The sequence below is a fragment of the Humulus lupulus genome, chromosome 5, assembly GCF_963169125.1.
Source record: "Humulus lupulus chromosome 5, drHumLupu1.1, whole genome shotgun sequence".
Lineage (NCBI taxonomy): Eukaryota > Viridiplantae > Streptophyta > Magnoliopsida > Rosales > Cannabaceae > Humulus > Humulus lupulus.
Window position 1 is genome coordinate 221,330,807 of NC_084797.1, and position 20,533 is coordinate 221,351,339.

The 20,533-nt window shown below is 30.0% G+C and overlaps 1 protein-coding gene across 2 annotated transcripts; it reads left to right on the forward strand.

Moving 5' to 3' along the window:
- Positions 1-13,655: 13,655 nt before the first annotated feature.
- LOC133778217 (oxysterol-binding protein-related protein 2A) lies at positions 13,656-20,269 on the forward strand. 2 transcript variants are annotated; one of them, XM_062218088.1, is made up of 12 exons: positions 13,658-13,961; positions 14,079-14,584; positions 15,860-16,219; positions 16,679-16,775; positions 16,881-17,326; positions 17,449-17,604; positions 18,041-18,208; positions 18,326-18,466; positions 18,549-18,779; positions 18,900-19,013; positions 19,425-19,644; positions 19,733-20,269. In XM_062218088.1, the coding sequence occupies exons 2-11, from the start codon at positions 14,153-14,155 to the stop codon at positions 19,593-19,595; spliced, it is 2,316 nt and encodes a 771-aa protein (XP_062074072.1). In that variant the 5' UTR covers positions 13,658-13,961; positions 14,079-14,152; the 3' UTR covers positions 19,596-19,644; positions 19,733-20,269. The 2 variants fall into 2 exon arrangements, 1 of the variants encoding a protein (XP_062074072.1); XR_009869046.1 differs by lacking the exon at positions 19,733-20,269 and having other exon boundaries at positions 13,656-13,961; positions 18,864-19,013; positions 19,425-19,459.
- Positions 20,270-20,533: the final 264 nt, after the last annotated feature.

Here is a 20,533-nt window from a genome sequence, read left to right on the forward strand (position 1 = left end):
TAAATATATTAATAAAGACATTTATATCATTTTTTATCTTATAAATTTGTGTGATAGTTTATTTTTTATCAAGTGATTTGAGCTTTTTTTTCTTCATCAAATTCACCAAAGGACATTGGGAGATACATTAGAAACTAAAAATAACTTATGCGTGTGTACTATTGTCTATACTATGACTTTTTCTATTATTATTTTATTTATATTATTAATTTCTTTTTAAATATTATTGTATTTTATATATATGCCATATAAATATATATTTATGTCAACATTGTGTTTAGATGTCATATATGTAGAAATTATTGATATAAATATTTATATATACTATAAAACTATAATTCATTATATTATATATATATTAAAAAACACAGTGAACTAATTTTTATTACAATTATAGATAATATCTACAACTTTAAAACTTTGCTTCTACCTAGTTATTAATTAAATACATTCAACTTTTTGAATATTAAAAATCTGAAACATACTTTGTCAAAAAAAAAAAAAAAATCTGGAACATACTAATATAGAAAACATAACTTGTTAGAATAGGTTAAAAATCATTCGTCAAAAATATTGGGACAAGTTTTGCGTATAAAATAATTTTTTTTAAAGATAACTAGTTTCAGAGTTTTACATATTTTTCATAAAAAAATGATCAAAAGAAACCATTTTATCAAATGAAATTAAAATAAATGCATCTTTTCACCACCACCACCAATAATAATAATAATAATAGACAAAAAGGGTGTTTGTTTTTCCTAAATAGAATCTAGAAAACTTTTTCCTTCAAAAAGAAAGAAGGAAAAAAGAAAAAGAACCTAAAATTTTGCATATTACTAGTCAGTCTATGGTCTAATCTAATGACATTTAATATTCCACTTGGTTATCTCATCTCTATAATTAATTCATTAATAATAGCCACGCGTTTGAAATATATATAAATTCAACCCAAAAAAAAAAAAATTAGGAATATCCATAACCGACCTATATAATTACGAGCAAGTACAACATGATCCACCAACAATTTAGACTACTATTTCTATATATATTGGAATATTGTTATATGATTATTTGTAAAAACATCAATTCGATCAATTATATATAAAGGATTAATGCATGTTTTGACAAAAAAAATTCCATCTTTGCATATGGGATTATGGCCCCCACGAAGACAAAAACATTGACCAACTATTACATTAGTTTGAAAAAAATTAAAAATAAAAAGTGGCCAAAAGTGTAGGAAAAGAAAGAAAAACCCATATCCCCAACCATGAAACATATAAAATTTGTGCTTTATATAATAACACCAATCTTATCATCACATGAAATTTGGGTTAAGAGAGGTATGAGGGCATGGGCAATCACATGCCGTTGCTGGAAAAATATACACTAAAAGTTTAATATTGATTTGATTGAAAAATAATGTGAATATATATATTATATCATATCACAATAAATCTCACATATACATTATTATTTATTATAAATCATACTAGCTATAGTAAGTAATATGTAGACAAAAAAAAGGAGGGTTCATGCATGGGATGGGGGGGCCTCTCTTCTTATTGCTCCAATGAGTTGTTTCCCAACTGTGATAAGTTTGGTTTGGTGGTGATGGTGATCATTATATAATATATATATATATATATATATATGTATTGATGTATATTGAATTAATGAACTTAATTGATGATATCATGCAAAACGAAAAAAAAAATATATGGTTCCCTTGTGTTTGTTAAGTCCTTTAGAAACATGGATTTGATTGCTGCTTTGTTCTTTTCTTCTGGACCACCCTCTACCCTCTTCCCATTATTATTTCAATTTTCTTTTTTGCTTCTATATCTATACATCTTATTTATGTTATATATATATATATATAACTCAAGTGTTTATTTGACTATCACTATATTTATATTTAAAAGAAAATTAAACAAAAAAATAGCATTAATTCCAAGTTACAAGATTTGTGGGAAAATATGTCTCTATTATCGATCGTGTGCTATACATTTCTATGTCCCATATGCTTAATATTGTCCTCACGACGAGTCCAGTGATATATATAGTTCATATATTATAGAGACTAATAATAAATTAAAATGATTTTCTATATAAAGAGAACACAACAGCAATTAATTAATAATTATCATTATTACCTATATGTTAATTAATTATAAAACATTACAATTTCAAATCCTCTAATTGATCACAACAGCTAATAATATTACACTAAGAAAAAAGAAGATCAGATACTTGTTCATTCCTCTCGTGTGTGTTTGACTGTTTGTGTCTGATCGTACGTTATATTAAATTCATAAATAATTGATTTAATTATAAGGACAACAGCAATATTGTTTCAGTTTTGGACATGTTGTAAAATGTCTGTACTATATTTTTTGGTTGAATTATAGCAAGTATCATCAGTATTATATATAGGAAATTTTTTGATGTACAATTGTCCAAACCTTTCTTGACAGTAATTAAATTATAAATATATATAGGAGTTTTTATGGTGTGGGAGCTATTTTTGCCCATATCATTAATTAGAAGTTTCTCTGATTTTGATAATCAAATAAATTATAAATAAGATTTTTTTATATAATAGTATACATCGTAATTACAATAGATATCCCAAAAATAGTCAAGTTGCACATATGTATAAAAAGAAGGCAACTAATGGTTTGACATTTTGTTTTCGACACCATAAATTATTCAAAATTTTCTGAAAACTGATGGAATATTTGATAACTATAATTATAATAATATATAATACAAAACTATATATTTAATAATTATATTAATATAAATTTGAATATTATAAAATATTATTATGATAATAATATATAATATTAATTTTTTTACTAATTATATTAATATGAATTCAAATATTGTAAAATATTATTATGATAATAATATATAATCCTAATTTTTTTACTACTTATATTAATATGAATTCAAATATTATAAAATATTATTATTATTATAATAATATTTAATACTTATATTAATATAAATTTAAATATTATAAAATATCATTATAATAATATATAATTCATAAAATTAATTTTTATTAAAAAATAATTACTTATGTTTAAAAATGTTATAATATTATATATATAAATCATAAACCCGTTTTGGTTTAATTTTTCATTTAATATGTTTATGTCATTCTTTTATATATTATATTGTTTATTTATTTGAAATTTATATGATAATGATACAAATTTAATAAATATAATTAATAGATTCTATAAATATGTAAATTCTAAAATTGACAAATTTTATAGAAATATCTTTTTATTTAAAATATGATTTTAAATTCATTTTTATTTTGATTTTTGGAATTAATATCTTGGATTATTTGGTATGGTTTGCAAATAATTCCTTATTTTCACAATATGTTTATAAAAAGAATTTGTATGTTGGTTTTATAAAGAAAATATTCTATGCTTATTCAAATTCATTTATGGATTATTTTCAATTGATTTCGTGCTTGGATAATTAACTACATGAAATACAATCCTTGAGAAATTAATTGTTATTTCTATCTTGAGAACTTTGATCTGACTCAGGTATTAGCTGTGCCGCAAAATTCGTGCCTATCGGAACAGAGTCAACTATATTGGTAAATCTTCATTAATCAAGAATATCTTCAAATATTCTTGCTTTTATTGGAGATTCTTTCTCAGCCTTTCTGGGCACAAAATTGTCTCTATAAAAAGGCTTTTAGGGTCTTGAGAAAAAGTGAACCCTTTGGTGCATAGTTTTGTGAGTAAATTGTTTTATTTGTGAGGGTTCGTAGTTTGTATTTAAGATCATTGTATTCACGTGTTCTTGTAGTAAAATGAGAGTTTAGTTTTGTGGTGAGTCTATACCACATTCATGAGTGAATATAGGTTGTAATTTGAACACAATTCTTATAGTCTTCGGGAGAAGATTTTTACAAGCCTTGCTTCGGGAGGATGTAAGCACTCGCTGGCCATTGAAGATAGTTCAAGTGGTTAGGCGTTTCAATCAAAATCAAATTAGTGAAGAGAAGTACAACAAAATTGCGGCAAATCTCAAGAGGGAGTCTTGTTTTGTTTAAGTTAATAATTTTGTACTTGTGATTCTTTATTAATTTTTTTTATTCTCTGGGCGTGACCCCAATGAGTAGGTTATCCGAAAGGATTTCTGAGCCTTGTAAAAATTCATTGTGTTCTTTATTGTTTTTGCACTGTCTTTTTATTGTGTTCAGTTTCTGTCGTGACAAATTCTTATTGTGTCCCGACAGATCTGAAATTTGTTTTAACATTTAATTACCATTCCGCACCTTAATTGATTCACCTGATTTAATTAATTTGGTAATTACAAAAACATAATTTAAAAATAAAACTAAACAAACATGCATTGCGCGTTGCTTGTACCTAGTATAAAACCAAACTCTTACCACAGCTCCACATGAGTGAGAATATTAATTTTATATATATGTTTAACCTTTTAATTCCTTTAAATATTAATTATATAAATATGTAAAACTTGTTGAGTCTATTTGTCCAAAAAAAAAAAAAAAAAACCTTGTTGAGTCTATACATTTTGATTTTGCTTTATTTATTTTTTTAATCCAACTTGTCTACAAATTGTGTGCACTTGTTAACATCATTAAATAGATACCTGAAAAAGATTAAAAAGTATTTCTTAAATAAAACTATATATGAATATACATGTAATTCTTCTGTAATAGTGTACTTATACATAGATTCAAGTGTTATATATATATATTTGAATATACATATATTATATTATTATCTAGTATTATTAATGCACCAAATTCCATATAAATGAGTTGAAAATGATGCTGTCCATTCTCTTTGCCTCCAAATGCACAAACAAAAGCTCTTCCATCTTTGGCTTACCAAGGTGCATATAAGAGGACACCCATATCAATGAACCCTTTTAGAGAAAAATTATAATTAATAATTAGGAACAAGAAAGTATTAATTATTATATACATAGAAGCAAAGTAAATAAAAAAACGCGAAATTTCACTCTTTATGCATAATAGTATCTATTATTACAAAAAAATACCACCATTATTAATTATTTCATTTTGATGCTAAACATTCCCTATCTACCAAAAATACCCCTCTTATTTTTCCACCCAAAAAAAATTAGCATCTCATTTCTCTCTCTACACTCTCGGTTTCTCTCTCTCTCTCTCTCTCTCAAGAAACACCAAAATCTCGTTGAGCCCAACCCCTGCCGAGCCCCAACCTCCGTCAAGCCCAACCCCCGTCGAGCATCTCAGGTGACCCATCTCCCCCATCTCACCTAACTTTGTTAACCTCCATCTACCTGAGACCCATGAAGACACGGAATCTTTCGAACTCGAGACCGAAGATGTTGATTTCCTCCCACGGTGACAATCAAATGTTAGATCTCGAACTTAACTCCATTTTTCAGGGAAATGCATGTTGAATATGTGGGTTTTGTGGGTTTTTTCTTTCTGGGTTTGAACCAGTGGCTCGATAGGCTCGATGGTAGCTCGATAGTAAGCTCGATAGGGTAGTATGAATCTGTCGATATGAGCTCGATAGGCTCGATGGGGTATATGGTTAAGCTCGATAAGGGTTCAATGGGGTATATGGTTATGCTCGATAGGAGCTTGATGGGGTATATGGTTAGGCTCGATAGGACATTAATTGGTTAGGATCGATGGGGTCTATGGTAGGCTCGATAGGAGCTCGATGGGGTATACGGTTAGGCTCGATAAGGTTTATGGTTAGGCTCGATAAGCTCGATAGGGGATCGATGGGGTATATGGTTAGGCTTGATAGGACAGTAATTTGTTAGGCTCGATGGGGTCTATGGTTAGACTCTACAGGATATCGATATGAGCTCGATAGAACATGAATTGGTTAGGCTCGGTAAGCTTGATAGGAGCTCGATGGTTCTGATTAAGGCAGAGTATGATTTTTCTCGAAGTGAGCTCGAGATCTTAGCAGAACCCACACCATCTGCCTATTATTGAGCCCCTATCGAGCACATATCGAGAAACAACTAAACCAAATAATCAAGGGTCCAATCGAACCTCTATCGAGTTCCTATCGAGCACCATCGAGAAATAAATGCTATACCTATCGAGCTATCATCGAGCAGCATCGAGCTCACAACTTAATCATCTTCTACATATTATCGAGCCCCTATCGAGCTGTTATCGAGCAAAACTGTTGCAGAAAATGCAGAAAACTTATAAAAACACTCACGATATCTCTCTAACAAACCCAAAAAATACACCAATATAGGTTCAGATCTGTTCGAAATAGCTAAAAAAAGTAAACAAACAGTACCCAACACAAAAAAATGAACAAACTTCTTACCCATGATTTTTCTCCTCCAAAATCCCTCAAAATAGATGTTGCTTTTGATATTGAGATCTTTAGAAAGACAATAGAGATGGCTAACAACGATTTCTACAAGAAATTTGGAACTCACTGTGGGTTTTGGTGAGGGTTTCATGAGAGAAAAAAGAGAGGGTTTTGGTCTTCTTGATATAATGGGAGGGGTACTTTAGGTAGATATGGAATGCTTATCATCAAAATGAAATAGTTAATAGTAGTGGTATTTTTTAGTAATAGTAGAGACTATTAAGCATAAAAAGTGAAATTTTCTTAAAAAAAACCATACTACATTATAATTAATATAAGTGTGGTCATCAACTTCATATATGTCCCATAACAATACTCATTATTATGAAACTTTTAGAGAAAACAAATTACGAATAACTCAGTTCAAAATTAGGAAGAGAGTTTTAATTAATTAATTAACCAACATATGAATAAACATCTACTTTACAAAATGATTATTTTAAAAAAAATCAGAGGGTATCACAAATAATAGACCAACATAAAAAATAAATAATAATAATAGTTATAATCACATCCACTTATATTGGAGTGTTAACGGTAGTGTCCCATCATACATAGTACTTAATTAATTAAATAATTTATTTATTAAGAAAATATATATGTTAATTAAACATATATAATTAGTAGCTAATGGTTAAAGTCTACCAAACTTATAACGATTGTTGGACAAATCTAAATGCAATTATATGGCGATTGAAGTTTTGACACATTTTTTGTGCATGGATGACATTAAGAGTTAAGTTGAATTAATTTAATTTAGAGAGATTAAATTAATTTTATAATTGCAAATTATTAATAAATGAGAATTGTTTGGTTGTGGGAGATAGAGTGGTGTGTGGGGGTGGGGCCAAACGCATGGGAAGGGTGATGACATTATCAATTTATCAAACAAAATCACAGATTAGAGCTTGTGTTAAGGCACCCCCCTTCTTCTTAAACACGTGACCATGTCTCATGTCTCATATATATAAATCAAATATATACACACCCCCATCACATTCAATGACACTTTTTTTTAAAAAAAAAAAAGAAAAAGAAAAGAAAACTATATATATATATTAAAGCAACTAATTAATCCCATCCATATGGACAATCAAACAAGCATTATCAAATGGACAATCAAACAAGCATTACACCCCACCCCATATATTTGCATATCTTAAGTTTTTTCATTTAATAAATAAAAATATACAAATATATACTACTTGGCTTTATTCATATATATATATATATATATAAGTGAGATTTATTAATTAGTGTTGTGTATTTGACGCTAAAGAAAGTAGTTTTTGGATTTTAAGATGGGAATGATATAGCTAGAAGCGACTTGTGATTGGGACTAACAATCTTAAGCCTCTTGCATTGTAGGGACAAATAGTGTGTGTGTGTGTTTGTGTGTATATATATATATATATATATATGAAGAGAGAGAGAGAGAGAGAGAGAGAGAGAGAGAGAGAGAGAGAGAGTTAAGATTAATGGGGGGTTAATCGTTTACACATGGCTTGGGATAAAGAAGATAATTTTGGTCTCACAAAGAGCTGACACCATTATTTTTTGGGGTGAGTGTTTGTGATTTGATTTGCTCTCCCATTCATATTAAATTAAAAAACTTGCTGAGTATGGTTCTGTACTTTGCAGGCTCGTAAGAAACAATTTTTGTTTCTTGTTTCTTCTTCTTCTTCTTCTTCTTCTTTGCTCTTGCTTTTCTTTTGCTTTGCTTTGCTTTCTAAATATATATTCCTATTATTTGAAATAATATACCTCTTCATTATTACCAAAATTTAAAATATATGATAACTCCAAAACCCTTTGATTCTTTATGTCTAATTATAATTCGACATGAAAACATATATGTGTCAAACTTTTTATTAATGGGAATCAAAACAATTTGTATGTTTTTCCCACTTTTTATCGAGTGTGCACACACACACATATATAAATCATCATACATATATATATGTAAATTATTAAGGGAAATCAGCCAAAAAGAATAATTTTTATGTTTGAAAAAGTACTCAGTACCTTTTCTAATGTTGCTTAGTACAATAAAAAAAGTTCCTTTTATTTGTATATATGAGATGTCACACGATAATCAATTAATTAATTTTTTTCTTTAAAATTTTTTGATTAACAAATTAATAAGTAGACATTTATTTGGCGCCAAAAAGTTGTAATCCAATATTATTAATTCATTATGATTGATTGCATATTATTAGACATGATTAAGGATATTGATAAATAATGTCGTGTTGTAATATTATTGAGCAAATATTATCAATAATTATGTTGAGCCAAAATAATAATTTATTAATATATATATTTTTTTAAAAATGACTCAATCAGCGGATTATTTTTGTAGTCAGATTTGGTTCAGTATAGTACTCATTCAGTTGTGACAGAATAGATAGCCAGACCCATTAATAAGGCAATTAATTAAAATTATAAATTTTCTCTATAAATGAAAACACTACTTGACCCAACAATACATACGTGTGGACCTTACAGCTGAACAAGTCAACCAGCTCATTTTTATTATATTTAAAAAAAAAATCTAATTATGATAAAGAAAAAGAAAAAAAGATTATATATGGTATATATAGTGCTCTTTTAGATATTGATCAGATCGCAATCAATCATCATATATGAATACAATTCTAATGTTGCTAAAAAACTTTAATATGATCAGATTTGACCAAATGTAAATTCTAGATGGTTTCTCTTCGTTTTGTCTCCGAAATTCTCTGTCAAATTAATCAAATCTAATAAAACTATAAATATATCTAATCAATAAGTGACCGTTATTAGTCGTCACATATATTTATTATTTTTTTGGAATACTCATGCTTTAAGATTAAAAATCATTATAATTTGTACTGTTAATATAATGTGAGATGTTACACCTGTAAAGTTTATTAGATAAGTTGTGAAAATCATTATGGTAATGTGCCTATATTTTGGGCTATGAATCAAAAGTGATTCGATAATATTAATTACAGTAAATGATGATGATGAAACATATCGAAAGGCGCAGAAAAGTTAATCAGCAATAAGTGACGTATTAAAAGTTGATTTTACGATCATATATGCACATGTATAGCTATTATCAGAAACTTAATTAAACTTTTTTTTATGTTCTAAATTAAAGGCCAAGTTAAGAAATAATAAAGTTCACTAAAAAAAAGGGTATTCTTCTTATTAATTTTCTTACGAAAGATCACTGCCTAAGTTTAGTTAGTTAGTTGTAATTGAGATACTTTGCTTGTACCCCAAGTTGTACAAATATTTATAGGATTTTTTTTAGGTTATAAATTTTAGATTTTAAGTGTGTAAAATAAGTACGTGCAAATGATTATTAAAAATTAAATATTTATTAGAGTAATAGCTAAGAATAGAACTTCTGAAATAGCACGCACATTCTTTATGAAAATAACTTCATTAAACTATTGTAACATTCTATTGTGTAAATTTTGAAAAAAATAATATCTTGCCGAAAATACTACTTTACAAATAATGGGCAAATTTGGTAAAATTTTTAGAAAAATTAATATAAGTGTTTGATAAATAGTTAAAAAGTAACTTATTAAAGATTATAATTTATGTAGAAGTTAAAACTCCAATTTAAAACTAGTACAATTCAAACTTTTATATGTTTACTTGCCTATTATATAATAAAATTATTTGAAATAAAAAATTTAACAATAAAAATAAAAAACTTATTTAAAAATCAAATTGTAAAAAATATTTAAATCTCATGTAGTTATAGTTTAATATTTATTAAATATTTTAAAATATTCTTAATTTTATGAAAACAAACCATTTTTAATTATATAATTTATCAAATATTATAATATTATCTTTACATCTCACATCACTTTAAAATTATAATTTACTACACAATAATTTCATGCTTCCAATCACTTTTTTTCCAACTAATTATTGAATTAGTCACGTCTATATTGCATAACCTCGTTTGCAAAGCATCTCATATATAATTACAAAACTTCTTTATTGCGATCAACTATGCTATTTATAATAATAATAATAATAATAATAATAATAATAATAATAATAATAGTACATTATGTGATATTATACCTATAATATATATATATATATCTACATTAATATATATTTTTTATTATATTGTTTTGTTTGCATCGTGATGAGGTAACTCCACAGATATATAAAATATGATTATTTTATTCGACAATATTTTGGCATTCTAGAATATCAAGGTCCTAGTGTACATAAATTTTTAAAATACGTCATCAAGAATGACTTGGAATTATTCCATCCAAATATCATGTGTATTAATGATATATAACTACATATATATATTTGAGTTTGTTTATACTATAATTAATCTATATACCTACGTATCACTCTCATGTAAAATTCTCTTAATTTCAATTAAAAAAAATAACGTTAGAAGCACATGATCGATCAATGAGATAGTAATTTATGGCATCATTAATGAAAAACAACTATCAAAGTTCATTTTGTACACACATAACATAACGTCGACCAAAAAAAAAAAGGTGACAAAAGCAATAATTAATATTGTAATAGAGAGTTATGGCAATTAACATCTACTATATATAGGGATCTATAGGCATAAATATATATTTTAGTAAAATATTGGCCTTGGATATCACGCGAAATATAATAAAAGTAATATTATATAATTTTTTTGTTGAGAAAATATTAATATATAATTATATTTAGATTAGAGGATGAAATTTGGACATTACAAGAGACCTCAATTTAATTATATATTGAAGCGTGGGAAGTGAAAGAGTGAGCCACATCATATAATATAATTATATAATGTATGTTTTTATTTTTATAATTAATCTCACTATGCTTATTGCTATATATAGCTACCACTTTTGTCAGATCTCAAATTAACCCTATTCATTTACCCACCTACCAATTTTTTATATGGCCCCCTCCATTTATTCAATATTGTATTGTATATATGTATATAAATGCTTTTGTATTATTACTTATTTATTTAAATTTTACTATTTAGTATATTTATAAAAGTAGTTAATTAGAGATTTCTTAATTATAAATTAAGATGCATCTAGCTGTATGTGACATTCCGCCATATAAATGCGATCTCTAGTTAGATCAGATAATATTGGCTCAACAAATTAGTTGGCAAACGAATAATTTTCTTTCTTTCTTTTTCTTTGTGTTTGAAAAAGATGGGTTGAATTTTAATTATGATATATATATTTATATAATTGAGTGGGGTTGATCGAGTGGAGAAAAAAAATCACTTGTAAAATTAACCTTATTCGTTATTAAGAGTCAAAGATGCCGCTTACACACACTTTGGCAACCAATTTATGACTTCATATTGACTCAAACTCACACACAAACGTATATAAATATATTTATATATTAATCCATAAATTTTTTTAAGTTATTATTAGCTACATATGCACTTTCATTTTATATGACTTTATACTATTAAAAATCATTGATCTAATTAACTTTTTCACCAAGTTTTGGGGTTGAGAAACTTTCCTAGCTAAAATGCATGATGAAAGATCAACTTTGTTGATTTGTAATTTGTCTAACTTTTAAAATTTATAAATTGTGACCACTTTAATTTATATATATCAAGATCATAACAATTATATATATAATATTAAAATTTTAAAATGTAGTAAGAGTATATATACATATTTTAGAAGAATGAGTATATATATGTTTTTTGTAGAACGAATTAGAGATTTATACAAAGAAAAATAGTGCAAAATATATTATTATAAAGTTATAAAATTGGAGTTGGTTAAAAAATTGGTTGGTGGAGATCGGAGCTGGCAAGCTTGGATGGATCTCGTGGTGGTGCTTTGGATGCTCTTTCTTCTTGATAATGGCAGATGGAGGTCTCCTTGTTCGGCTGAAGATTGAATCCATTGTTGCTATGGATTTCTTCTCATATTTTAGATGCTCTTGCTTGACTTTAGTTTTGTTCTTAAATATGCTAGTCTAGTGTTGTTATTTATTTTGTTTAGGTTTATGTTTTAATGTTTTTGTTTGGATTATTTCATTTGTTTATGCCAGTTTTGGTCTTTCTCTTGTTGGGAATTTGAGGTTAAGTCTCTCTGGTTTATCTCTTTACCTACTATTTATAGTATTATGGTACTTGTTAATGATAACGACTACCAATGGTGTGTATGACTAGGTATGTCAGTCTTTTGGCTTTCGTTGTTGTTTGCTCGCTTTTCTGTAGAATGATTTGTCATTTCGGTTTATTTATGAGTAATTATAATGAAAATTGTCTTAGTTCTTCTTAAATGAATATTTAGTCTTACCCTAAAAAAAAATTAGTTAACAAATATAATTATATTAAAAGATGAATGAAAATGAGTAATAGATTTAGTTTGAGGGATTTTAAGGAGGGAGGACTAAGAGTTAAGTTTCCATTTAAGAAGATCTGTCATAAATCAATATGGCTCAAGTTTCTAAACTTTTTTTTATTTATAGAATTAATTTTTGTAGATTGTAGATGTGAGACCACTTGCCACTTCTATGTAGAGGTCCCTCTCCTCCTCATCTTATTTATTTATTTTTGTATCACAACATAATAATAATATTTAATTATCCATTTAGCTACTACATACACTCTAAGCTAGTTTGTAGGTTACTTTATTATATTATTTATTAATTGAACCCAAAAGATATATGGTGATGAAATATGAATTGTCATTTCATCACACCACTAATTATGGCAAAGAATTGTTGTGAATAATCAAATAATAATATTATACAAAAAAAGTGGAATAAAAAAGGATTAAATATTATGTTGAATGATTTAACTAAAATTAACTTATTACTTTAGTAGTCAAAAAAGTTAGATTTAGATTTGGTTACCTAAATGATATCTAGCAAAATTGACATAATTACAAGAAGCTCCAAAACTCAATAAAAGTTTTTCCTACTTCTAATAATTTCCACAAAACTACCTATACTAAATATAATATTATATTTATGATTTTTTTTTTGTTTTTAAATTTTCTTTATTAATTTAAAATAATATTTATTTTTTTATGATTAAGATTATGATTAGATCGATTGCTGATGATAGTGATAAATTTAGCTTTGGGTCCCTACCTCGAGAGAGAGATCCCTTTTGAATTCAGCCTAGCTATCTCGTTCACTCGCTGACTCGCTGACTCTGACTCACTACCTCTCATCTCTCTACTATATAAAAAGAAGAAGAAGAAGAAGAAGAAGAAGCTATCTTGAAACAAAGTCTGAGTTTTTATGTTTCATTTCAATGGCATTGTGTTAAATTACCAAACTGCCATCACCAACACCTCCATTTTCTCTCTCCTTCACGTATCATGATCCGTATATAAATATATGTATACACATATACTTTGCCATCAATTGAAGCAAATTTTTAATATATAATTATTAATAACAAAAAAGACGTCGAGCTTATAATAGTAAACCTTTGATTTTGTTAACTCTCTCTCTCTCTCTCTTTCCGAATCTCTCTCAGTTTCAGAGCGCTCTCTCTCTCTCTCTCTGGTTCGTCTTCAACCCCGAGACTCCTTTCTCTCTCTCTCTTTGTGTGTTGATTTTCAGGTATTATTGCTTTCCCGGCATTTTGAATCTGACACTGGTTTTTTTTTTTGGGTGGTGCAGTTGCCATGGGAGGTTGATTCTGGAGCTATTATTTTTGTTTAATTTTGGGTATTAATTTTTTGGGATCGGAAGAAATGCGAGTGAAGGAGATGCATCCATTGTGTTGTATCTCGCTGGAAGGTACTACTCCCGGGATCGGAGACCAGTCGCCGGAGGTGTCGACGCTTTCCAGAACGCGTAGCTTGCCGGCGAGTTTAGCAGCGCTTTCCGGTCGATCTGGCAACAATGCGGGGATGAGGACGCCGGGATCTGAAGCCACAGTGGCCGGAGTTCTCTACAAGTGGACTAATTACGGTAAAGGATGGAGATCTAGATGGTTCATGTTGAGAAATGGAGTACTTTCATATGCTAAGATTCGTCGTCCGGAGAGTCTCAGCCTATTGACACCTCCAAACGACGATGTTCGATTCATCGGTGAAATCTCCACCAACCGTCTTTCGAGGATGGAATCCTCTGCCTCAGGGAGGCGGAAGCATCACAAGACCGTCGCAATCGTTCATCTCAAGGTAATGTACCAAATACTAATCAGTCAGTAGGTCAAAAACGCTGCCGTTTACAGTTCTCAGTCCGATTTGATTGATTGTTATTAGTGTGTTAAGATAGAGTTTGTATTTGGGAAATTGAAAAAATAAAATAAAAAGGGTTTTGATTTCGAAAATTCTTATGAATCAATAATTGAGAAAGAAAAGAAAAAAAAATTGGGCAAAAACTGGTGGTTTGTAGCATTACTCGTCGTTTTGAATCCTGGCATTGGAACTCTGTATTTTTATTGTTTTTAAATTCGTAGTTTAACTGGTTGTTAGTGTATAGTGTGTCACATCAGCAGGTGGGATCAGGGTAAAGATAGGCTACGTCTTAGGCCTAGGTATTCTTCTCTTGTCACATCATCTACGCATCACCATTGGCCCGATTTCTCACCTCTTTCTTTCTTACTTTGATCATAAAAAAAATTATAATAATAAAAAAATCTAACCTTTATTTGGCTAGAGATTGTGTTCATTGTTAAAGTGGGAATTTTTTCTATTTTTATAAATAAATAAATGAATTTTGATTGGTTTAAGGAGTGATGATTTTTGTTTTTGTTTTTTTTATTAAAGTATCTTTAAGTTTCAATTTTAACCATGCTTGTTCGTGCTTTGGGGGTTTTGAATTTTGATCATCTATGAAATTAACGAAGAAGGAACAAGGTGTGGGGACTTGGTGCCATTATTATTTTATTAGTGGGGTTTCGACTTAGAAGTTAGACCATTTCAAAGTTTGGATTTTTTTCCCTTTTAACTTTGTCTCAAATGGGAAGAACCAACAATAATGTTGCCTTTTTTTAAAAAAAAAATTATACTTTATGTTTCAAAAGAGGATATTATTGCAAGCCTCAATTTTGTTAGATCTAAATTATAATAGGGTTTTTTATGTTCAATTGTTCATCTTAGAAAGTAATTAATAATATTTTACATCTACTCAAATAATGAATTTTTCTTTTGGTGACGTATTAATGACAATACTATTTTGCAAGCTCAGCTGGACCTTCTTATCTTTGTCAATGGTGGGGCTAAATTTAATGCCATCTGAAACTGAGATGAACTTAGATATTTTTTTTGTTTTGTCTTCCTATTCAGAACAGCTGTCTTCATTGTTTGCCATGTGAATTTTGTTCCATCCTTCTTATAATAATTCTCTCTCTATATATATTGATCACAGTTGAGGAAAAAATTATCTTTTGTTTTTTCCTTTTTGGGCCATAAAAAAGTTTTGCTTTTTTAATTTTTATTTGAATAAAGCAGATCTCTTCCTTTCGAAAAAGCAAGTCCGATGACCGGCGTTTCTACATATTTACTGCTACAAAAACCCTTCATCTGAGAACTGATTCAAAGAGTGATAGGGAGGCGTGGATTCAAGCTTTGTTCTCAACTCGAAGCTCGTTTCCCACCAGAACACTTCACGATAACCTCTCCATTGTGCCTAACGATCTCTCAGTATCGACCGAGAAGCTCAGGAAACGCCTAATCGAAGAAGGAGTTGGGGAAAGTCTCGTAAGGGATTGTGAGAAAATCGTGCTCTCCGAGTTCTCTGACATACAATCTCATCTTAGCGTTGTTTGCGAAGAACGATCCAACTTACTAGACACCTTGAGACAATTGGAGGTAACTTATTTTACTATTAATTAATATCTATTCCATCTCTATATGGCATTCTCATTTTAACTCTAAAAAATTAATGGGTAGCTTGATTCCCAATCCTTCCATGTAAAAAAGTTGATTTGAAATGGAATGAATGATGGGGACGAATCATGTTAACTATTAGTTGATGTTAACTTGACCAAATTAACCCAGGTAATTTGTCGGTGGAAAATGACTGGCCTAACTTACCCTTCTATATTGCTTTGGACACTACTCATAGGCTCCTAGGTTTACTGCACAAAACTTTTCATTAAATCAGCTATGCTTAATTTGGTTTGTTTTGTTCAGAAACTATCACGAGTTTATTTTTATTTTTGGGGCAAAAGTTTGCTGTTTATGGCATGAGATTGACGCATCTCTATGGTGTAGATATTTGATAATAGATATTTTTTATTTATGATTTTATTACTATCTGATCTGCAGGCTGCTAATATTGATACTGAAACATCTGGCATTAATGACGGCGAATACCAATTGACAAAGCATGACTTTTCCAGTTTAGGGCGTGGAAAATATAGTGGTATATAAACTGGTTATTTCTTAAATAAAGATTTGGATCATAATCTGTTTAGGGTAGAAGCAATTTTTCATGGCTATACCTTATACATATTTTTTCGACTCTTAGAATGCAGCACAACTGAGTCTGATGATATTGAGAAACAAGAGCTTGAAGAAGTGTCTGAGGAAGATGAAATATCCTTCTACGATTCAAAAGAGTATTTTATAGAACCAACCACTGGTTGTGGGACTATAAAGGGATCTGCAAGTAACATGGATAAGCATGGGAAACCTGAAAATCAATTTGGTGATGATGTTGAGAAAATGCAGAGTCAGAAAGAAGTTCTGGAGTCTAAATACCCTTATGTTGAAAGGCGAAAAAAGCTTCCTGATCCTTTGGAGAAGGAGAAAGGAGTCAGTCTATGGTCTATGATCAAAGACAATGTTGGGAAGGATCTCACAAGAGTTTGTCTCCCTGTTTACTTCAATGAACCAATTTCATCACTCCAGAAATGCTGTGAAGATATGGAGTACTCTTATCTTTTGGATCGAGCATACGAACATGGAAGAGCGGTAAGTATTAGAAATAGCTCCACATTGGAACAATATGAGAAACACAAGATTTACTCCATTTAGCATTAATTGATTTCAAGTTGGAACCCCAGCCTTACATGATGAGTTTGTGATGTTATTAGGGGGACAGCATCCAAAGGGTTCTGAATGTTGCTGCATTCGCAGTGTCTGCATATGCTTCATCTGAAGGTCGGCATTGCAAGCCCTTCAATCCTTTGTTAGGGGAAACTTATGAAGCTGACTTTCCTGATAAAGGAATTCGCTTCTTCTCTGAGAAGGTATCTGTTATATAGAAATCTAACTAAATATATATGGTTTGTTCCTTTCTTGACTAATCATGAATTTCAGGTTAAGACAAACAAGTATTCTTAATTTCATTGTATTGGGATAGAATAATCTCTCTTTGCAGAATTTTTCTTGACAAGAAAGATGTTTTATTGAATCAAGGGGCGTGTAGTAAAATGTACATTTTCTTAATGTCATTGTATAAAGTGATCTTCTTTTGATAGTTCTTTGCAGAGTATCATTCCCGATACATTCCACATCCTGTCTGGAAATTTATTTTACAAAAAATATCAAAAAAAGGGTTATTTTACAAAACAACATTGAAGAAAAATCTATTTTCACTGATTACGCTTGAATTTAGTACAATATGAAAGAAGGGGTTTCAATCTCAACGTATCTAAGGAATATTCCTGCACTACTATATAACAGGTCAGTCACCATCCAACTCTCATTGCCTGCCACTGTGAAGGTAGAGGTTGGAAATTCTGGGGTGACAGCAACCTCCGCACAAAATTTTGGGGAAGGTCGATTCAGCTTGACCCGGTTGGAGTTCTGACAGTAGAATTTGATGATGGCGAAGTTTTCCAGTGGAGCAAGGTGAGTGAATTATGGTCAAGCTCATCTCTATTATTTCTCTCTCTTTTTTTTTTTAATTTTTTTTTTATGGTCAAGTTCACACATACTAAAGATATAATAATCATGATATGTTCATAGGTTACAACATCTATTTATAACCTCATCCTTGGCAAAGTGTATTGCGACCATCATGGGATCATGCACATAAGTGGTAATCGCCAGTTATCGTGTAAACTCAAGTTTAAAGAGCAGGCTATTCTTGACCGAAAACCTCACCAGGTTAGTATATGTTTCAGTCTCGTTCTTCACTAGCATAGTTAACAGATTCATTCATATCTGATGATGTAATATATATAAACAGGTTCATGGATTTGTTGAAGATGTAACGGGGAAAAAAGTTGCTACAATATTTGGAAAGTGGGATGACAGCATGTATTATGTTAATGGTGATAGGGGCAACAGTACAAAGGATTGTAGTTCCTCCTCTGATGCATCATTATTGTGGAAAAGGACTATGCCGCCGGTTAATCTCACTCGGTACAACTTAACTTCATTTGCAATCACGTTGAATGAGCTAACGGAAGGGTTGCAGGTAGACATGATATATTAGAAAAAAAGAGATTATTTGACATGCATTTTCATCTTCCTCTTATGCATCTCTAATCGTTTTTTATAGCTTTGTCTGATCCCGGGTATTTGATCACGGATTAAGGAGAAGCTCCCTCCTACGGATTCCAGGCTTAGACCAGACCAACGGCATCTGGAGAATGGAGAATATGAGAAGGCAAACGCTGAGAAACAACGTTTAGAGAAAAGGCAAAGGATGGTATGTATATGTCTTGCTGTTCTCTTTTAAGGGGCGTTTCACAATTTAGAACTTTTTTTAATGTCACATTGCAAAATGGCATTGTAAATAGCCCTCCCGACCCACTCGACACTCTATCTGGAAGGCTACTTAGCAAAAAATTATCAAAAGAATGCAATTTTGCAAAAAATTGTCTATTTTCACCTTCTTGTTTTTGTTTGGTATATTGCTTTTCAACATAGCATTGCTAACATGTAATCAGGTGCAAACTGCCAATGAATAACAAAAAAATCCAACTTGGTGGTGTAAGAAATTATTATTTGGTTTATGGTATATTGAGAAAATATAGCTAGCTACTAGAAGCTTTCTCATAGTTGATACAAATTCTCAATTTTTTTCTCTAATGGTATCACTCTCATCTGGTGCATGCAGTCAACGAAATTACAAGAGAGTGGATGGAAACCAAGATGGTTTGAAAGAGAAGGTGAAGATGGACCTTTCCGCTACATGGGTGGCTATTGGGAGGCACGTGAGCGGGGAAAATGGGATGAATGTCCCAACATATTTGGTGAATTTAATGAAGCTCTTGCTGAGAGCCCTTAAAAAAACTTAATCAGAACAAGTGGTCATGTCATGACTCATGATCATTCAGGTTCATACATATATCTCATTCTTCTCTTTAACTCGACTACCAAGACTACTTATTCAACACTTCATCATAACAATCATGTCAAATGCAGGCAAGGGGCTGCATTGGCTTTCAGAATTAGAGTGGAGAAAGAAAGCTCCACAGATTAATACCTATTCCGGTTGTTTTGTTTTTTATTTCCTGAATCGGTCCTTCCGATCGGAGAGTTTGAAATTAGAATGAATGCAGTTGACACAAAGTAAAAGAAAGAAAAAAAACTGACCACAAAGTGGGATTATAACACAAGGATTCAGCTTCTTCTTCTTCTTCTAACTACTATAAGTTGATGAGGTTAGATTATAGTCTAATATACCCTTTGTGACAACTTCAAAGATTGTTAGATTATAGTCTAACATAAATATAACACGCCATCAGTGTCAGCTGTATGAGTGTTATCAGCTAGCTTATCATGTAATGTAATTCTCTTATTCCCCCTATCTTTTTTTTTTTTTCTATATATATTTTTTCTTTATCTGTGCTGCTGGCCCTTGTAGGGGCTGAGAGCATTGATTTTAGTTCCACATTATTTGTACTTTTTTCTTTCTCTCTCTTTCTATTTGAATAAAAGAAGAAATATGTATTATTATTATTATTATATCTTGTTATTTTTTCAAGTCGGTATTCATTTCTGTGCCAATGCTGAAACTTGGAAAAGTTGATGTAAGGCCTGAAATATTAGTTCTTTGTTGTTACATGGTTATGAAGCTATAATCTATGGTGAGTGTGAGTGTGATTGTATGGGTTTGGTTTAGGGCCTCTGGGGCTTTTTAGCCGAATGTCTGAAATTTTGGGTTCCATTTTAGTAAAACTTTTCTGCCAATCTTTGGACATTACAGAAGCTATGACATCCCAA